The sequence below is a fragment of the Rasamsonia byssochlamydoides genome, assembly GCF_041956645.1.
Source record: "Rasamsonia byssochlamydoides strain NRRL 3658 unplaced genomic scaffold VTN77scaffold_85, whole genome shotgun sequence".
NCBI lineage: Eukaryota > Fungi > Ascomycota > Eurotiomycetes > Eurotiales > Trichocomaceae > Rasamsonia > Rasamsonia byssochlamydoides.
In genome coordinates this window covers 78,914-84,913 of record NW_027192468.1, presented here as the reverse complement: position 1 = coordinate 84,913, position 6,000 = coordinate 78,914, and the positions used below count along the sequence as shown (strand labels likewise).

Here is a 6,000-nt window from a genome sequence, read left to right as displayed (position 1 = left end):
CCTTCCCCCAACCCCACCCAAAAGAAAACACTTTCTCTATCTAGTTCGTTATTATTGGTTGTCGATTTGATAAAAAGCAACGAGTCAATAATTGTAGATGTTCTTACGCTTGAATATTATCTATCTAACTATCAATCAGGTTTACAGAGCTTTTTTTTCTCTTTGCTGTTTTATTCTACATACAATCAATTAATTAATAATACTGACACTAATCCAAATATCTGCCAACGCACATAATAATAATAATAATAATAATAATAATAATAATAATAATAACCCTCCTTATGTAGATGAAACGCTGGCAGATGACGATTCTAGCAACTGCTGGCAGTTGATATCATATGCTAGCAGGTTAATGCAGTTACTGCAATATCACAACTTCCTTAGCTTTCCTTTTCTATGAGGTCGTGCAAGTCTTTTGTGTCACGGCACGATCTTTTAGGTAGGTATATATTATGATTACTGATCTGAAAATTATCGGATTTTTCATCATCATCGTGCCGAGGTAGGATAGGACGCAGATTAGTGTTTAATTGTGTGGGATGCCCAGAAAAGAAGTGAAAACGGAGGAGTTTACTGTGCTGCTTGAATCAGACCAACTAATCTGTTCTGTTATATTCATTTCACTACGTCACAGCAATGCCCTCTGAACTCATCCTCCTGACCGGCGCCACGGGCCACATCGGCTTCTGCACCCTCGTCTACGCCTTGAACGCAGGATACCGCGTGCGCGCCGCCGTGCGCAACCAGGACAAAGCAGACACCATCCAGGCTGCGCCATCCATCCAAGCCATCAAGCCCGATGACCGGCTGAGCTTCGTCTTCGTCCCTGATATTCTCGCTCCAGGGGCATTCGACGACGCTGTTCGTGATGTCGACTATATCATCCATGTTGCGTCTCCGCTTTCGCGTGGGACTGATCCCGCGAGGTACGAGGATCTTATCCAGCCTGCCGTCAAGGGAACCCTGGGGATCCTCTCTGCGGCGGCGAAACACGGCGGCAACCACGTCAAGAGAGTGGTGATCACGTCGCCCATGGCCGCCCTCTTCCCCCTAGGCGATCACTCCTCGGATACAGTGTTCAACGAGACCAGCCGCGTCAGTCCCGACCCTGGCGGGCCCTACAGCACGGCTATGGAAGCGTACGCAGCGTCCAAGATCATCGCGCTCAACGCCACGGAGCGGTTTGTGCAGGAGCACCAGCCGGCCTTTGACATCGTCAATATCCATCCGTCTTTTGTCATCGGGAAGAACGAGCTCGTCACCGACAAGAAGGATATCTCAAGGGCTCGAATGTGTGGGCTTTCTCCCAGGTTCTGGGCCAGACGCTCCCTGCGCCGGTGATCGGACATACAGTGCATCTTGACGATGTGGCGGATATTCACGTGCGGGCGCTGAAGCTCCATTTCGATGAGAAGAAGGTCCACAGCCTGGTGGCCACGTCCGACGGCGTCGATAGCACCGACCTCAGGGACGCCATTGCGATCGTCAACAGACACTTTCCAGAGGAGGTGAAGAGCGGCGTGCTGCCGAACAACGGTAGTGTACAAACGCGGCGAAAGAAGCTTGATGCGTCGACGACGGAGAAGTGATTGGGGATGAAGTTCCGGTCCTATGAGGAGCAGATTCTCAGTGTGACGAAGCATTATCTGGAGCTGGTCAGAAAGTCGACCTAGAAAACCGTTTAGTAGGCTGAGACTTGCTTCGTTAGAGTACTGCTATCAACGTGGTTGATTTCTTTCGAATTCAATAAATCTGCTGTCAGTTCTTTTCCTTAGACGAAGAACAGAGAACGCTGTATGAAGCATTAAATAGAGAGAAGTACCAGCAATAATGCGACCGGCAGAGCTGTGAGTCGCTTCACCGACTTCTTTTGAATTGCACACGATGAAAGTGTAGAATCATCAGGACCGTCAATTTCCAATGTACCGATTTCCAATGTAACCGTGCTTAAAACTACACTCAAGAAAGAGGAATCCATCCTAAGTTCCTCCGGAGACAATCATATCCGGCATGCAATAAAACAAAAGCTTCTTCTGACAACTTCATTCAATTGAAGACGCTTCTATAGACGAGAATGGGAACGTTTGCGTGGAAAGGATCTGGAAAAACTCGTAGCCATTGCTTCTTAAGATCGTAATACTTAGACAACGCGCTTAACCTGTATCAACAAGACTTGTGAGTAATTGCTAGATAGAGACTGACAACGGATTCACCCACCTCAAAGAATCTCTTCAGCCACCAGACCTGAAAGACACCCTCTGCAATGAGCACCGCCAGCTGGAAGATACTCCACCACTTCACTCGCGAGTTGGTGCTCTCGGCGGTGTTTCGGTGCACTCGTTCTCTGACCACGATGTACGACTGTTCGTCCTTGACCTGCGCCAACGCCTCAGACAGCCGGCGGACTGCAACAGCACCGTCAGTATTCGTTGGCAGTCAATCTCTCTGGATGTCAGCCCTACCTTCCGTCTCCAACGGATCCTGCGACATCTCCGACTCCGGCACGTAGACAATTCCGTGGACATTGAACGAAACCTCCTTCGAGTTCGACGCCCATCCCTCGTTGCTGAAGCAGTAGACGTATTTGCCGTCTCGTTGGGCTGTGAACGAGTAGTCTTCAGAGGAAACAGCCTGTCTATAATATTGGCGGTTGCCAGCGGGATCTTCGACCTGTACGAGGCAAAGAATACAGGTCAGCAAGCAGTTTCTTCTTCTGACGCTTTCACTGCCATCATGCAGGGAAAAAGACATACCCAAAAGTCGATCTCCAGATTGCCACTACCGCCAAACTCCCGGTCACCAACCTGGAAGGTGACCGTCATCTTGTCGTCCCGGTGCAGTACCTCGTGGAAGCATTCTCGTGAGTGGGCGCGGAGCTGGATGTTGTGAGCGGCGGCTGCCCCTATCCAGCCCAGCACAGTCACCAGGATGGCAGACGTCGGTAAACGCATGCTGACAGTGATGACTCCTAACTCCGCGTAAAATACTCCACTGAGAAAAAAGAGAAATTGAGGGAACGTGGAGGACAGGAGAGGATTCTGGTTTGCGGAGGGAAACTCAACTCGGGCACGCTTCTCCGAGCCAAGTGTCAATAATCTTTGGATTCCGCAGACGCTCGGACGCTCGGACCACATCCTAACTGGGAAGTCTATATGAGCCAGAGCTCCATTACGATCACAACATGTAGATTTGCTTTATGCTGTACTATACAACAGATTCTACAATTGGCGTCTAGTAACTGTTACTTCTTGGAATATGAAAAAATTATTTCCTGTTTCTGTCTTTTCTCTTTTATCCTTCCCTGCAGTGTTGATGGTTGCAATTGCATGCATTTGTTCAAAGAATATATACTCTCTTGTTTAAAAAAAAATCATTACAGCTCTGATGACTGTTTTGTCCATATCAAGCTCCATGTATAGTGCACAGAATTTCATCAATATCCATAACTATGAAAGAATACTATATTTGATTGAGACTTCATAAGAAATGTCATGTGCCCTGCGTGTAGGCGGTTACTCAATCGGGCAGTCTCAGTGGTGGCCTATTCACGAGGTAAACAGATCAATGACTCCCAGTGAGTTCTCTCACCTGCACATCCTGAACACATTTTCATCAAGATCATCATCCCATATCCACAGTTGAACATAATCAGAATCTTCACGTGTTCCTTACTGCTCTCTCTGACTCTCTTTGCTCACCATGCCCAAGATCACATTGGACAATGGAAAGCTCGTGAAGCTCTCTCTGTTGGACGTACTCAAAAGTGACAAGACTCTTGAGCTTGAGGCTGCTTTACGGGTAAGACATCGTCGTCCCTGGACAGGCCAGCTGCTTCTGGTCTTCGTGGAGACTCCTTCGAATGCTGACTCGGTCGACGTAGCGAGCAAAGGCCGCGAAAAAGGCCGTGCAGGGAATCGAAACGCCAGAATCAGAAACAGAAATTACAGCCCAAAGAAGCGCCATCGAAAAGACGGCGATTGAAAGGTTCCTGGCAGAGAAGGCTGCTGCGAAGACAAAGGCTAAAGAAAAGGAAGCCAGAGACAGGGTTGCCGCGGCTGACAGGGAGGCGATCGAAAAAGCCGCGATCGAGAAATATCTGGCCAAAAAAGCGGCCGAGGAAAAAGCTGCCAAAGAGAAGGAGGAAGCTGACAGGGCCACTGCCGCTGCCGTCATCGAAAGATATCTGGCTGAGAAAGCGGCCGAGAAACAAGCTGCTGCTGAGAAAGCTGAAGCGATCAGGGTCGCCGCTGAAAAGGTTGCGTCTGAGAAACTCAGAGGCAGAAAGATTCTCACTGGGAGGACTGATGCTGAAGCCAATACGGGAGCTACTACAGGTACCAATCCAGCCAAGTAACGTCATGTACCCGATGCTAACTTGGGAGCAGTATCAGTCGCGTACGTCTGGACACCCAAACAGGATAAACGTCTCCGAGAGCTCAAACTTGCCAACAACACATGGAAGGCCATCTCGTCCGAACTGGAGGACAGACCTATCAACGAGCTCAAGCGACGTTGGGCGAAAATCAGAAACTCTGCTGACAGTTCGGACGACGAAGAGAAAGGCAAGAGCAGGGAGGTCGAGAAGATGAGACGGAAAGGGAAACATCAGATGAACGCCAAGGGCAAGTCCAGACAAATGGACAGTGACAGCAGCGATGGGGACGAGCCAGCTAGCAGCTCAGAACGGTTTGAAGACAAAAGGCAGAAACGCCGTGTCGCGTTTTCAGACCCATTGGTCACTTCGAAAGTAAGATTTCGTATCCTGAATTGGTAGTCACTATCTCAAGTGTACTCCGTACTTCTGACTATAACATCGGCTAACGGACTGTTCTAACAGACCAAGGCCGAATCCATCCCTGCCAGGGAGGTGCGCAAGTACTTCTACATGGACGACAAATTTACGCTGGAGGAAATCATCCTGCTGCACAAGCTGGCTGACCACTACGAGAACGAGAAATGGCTTCGAGTCAGTTCTCGATTTTTCGACAAGACAGGACGACGGATCAGTCCGGATGACGCGAAACTGAGGGTTAAAACAGACTTGCTAGAGAATTGAAGGTAGGAAGTACAACTGATGATGTCAATATCCTGTTTCGTCTCTCGAGACTGATCTATAGTATAATGGTAGGTAGAGAGTAGGATCCTGTATCCTACCCTTCTTCATCGGCCAAGACGATCATCATGTGGGTACCTGTTCTAGAACGGATAGAAACACACCGACTGGTCTGTCGTGGATATTGGAAGTTGCATGATTGGGAAGACTGATTTCTGGTCGAACTGTCGAACATCTGGGATATACTCCGTACTCCGTATTTACTACTCCGTACCTTTTGCTTTATTTTCTTCAATTTCAGTTACTTGCTCATGGAATGTGATGACATAGCACATGATGATAAAAATAGCATGCCCGTCTGAATGATTGATCAAGTGCATCCCTGGAACTGGCATTGGATGCTGATTAACCTTGGATCGACGTTTTCTCCACCCAGGTGAAAAATATTTGATGTTGGAAGGGTCGAGAACATTGCCAAGTCTAGACGGAGTACTCCGTACAGGACATCAATTCAACTGCAACAACAACCTGGAATGGTGCTGTCGAAGTTAGTGGTAAGGCTCTTTATAGTGACAGTCATGGAGACCGTTGATTAATAGCGGTGCCACTGCAAATAGCATGTTTCAACTCGCCCGATCCGACGGTGCATCGGGCGATCATTGGGGCCTCCGTCCCTGCCGGCCTCTAGGAAGCCGGCGTCTCTCCCTGAATTGGGGCCATCCGGACGATTCACCAATCAAGTCTCCATCCCCCGTCTGGCCGTGGCTGAGCCGGTACTCTACGGTGGCTAGGGGTGGGTATTGTAATTTCTATTTCAGACATTTCAAGGCCCCTGTGTGAAAATTTCAACAAGCCTGGTCACATTACCAGGTCATGTAATGACATGTGAAAGAAGCTCTTATTAATTTAGGAAAAGCTTTCCTAGATTAGGGATTAATTATGCT

At 48.5% G+C, this 6,000-nt stretch overlaps 4 protein-coding genes across 4 annotated transcripts; 3 read left to right on the top strand and 1 right to left on the bottom strand.

The window, feature by feature from the left end:
- Positions 1–639: 639 nt before the first annotated feature.
- Positions 640–1,344, top strand: VTN77DRAFT_9256 (uncharacterized protein; the record flags this gene model as incomplete). Its single annotated transcript, XM_069425844.1, has 1 exon — positions 640–1,344. One exon carries the CDS (start codon positions 640–642, stop codon positions 1,342–1,344), a length of 705 nt encoding a protein of 234 aa, XP_069274027.1.
- A 799-nt stretch (positions 1,345–2,143) lies between these two features.
- On the bottom strand, positions 2,144–2,954 carry VTN77DRAFT_9255 (uncharacterized protein; the record flags this gene model as incomplete). The annotated part of the gene is made up of 4 exons (XM_069425843.1): positions 2,144–2,161; positions 2,221–2,408; positions 2,466–2,673; positions 2,757–2,954. 4 exons carry the CDS (start codon positions 2,952–2,954, stop codon positions 2,144–2,146), a joined length of 612 nt encoding a protein of 203 aa, XP_069274026.1.
- A 748-nt stretch (positions 2,955–3,702) lies between these two features.
- VTN77DRAFT_9254 (uncharacterized protein) lies at positions 3,703–5,059 on the top strand (the record flags this gene model as incomplete). Its single annotated transcript, XM_069425842.1, has 4 exons — positions 3,703–3,801; positions 3,884–4,337; positions 4,389–4,750; positions 4,841–5,059. 4 exons carry the CDS (start codon positions 3,703–3,705, stop codon positions 5,057–5,059), a joined length of 1,134 nt encoding a protein of 377 aa, XP_069274025.1.
- A 530-nt stretch (positions 5,060–5,589) lies between these two features.
- Positions 5,590–5,896, top strand: VTN77DRAFT_9253 (uncharacterized protein; the record flags this gene model as incomplete). Its single annotated transcript, XM_069425841.1, has 2 exons — positions 5,590–5,603; positions 5,656–5,896. 2 exons carry the CDS (start codon positions 5,590–5,592, stop codon positions 5,894–5,896), a joined length of 255 nt encoding a protein of 84 aa, XP_069274024.1.
- Positions 5,897–6,000: the final 104 nt, after the last annotated feature.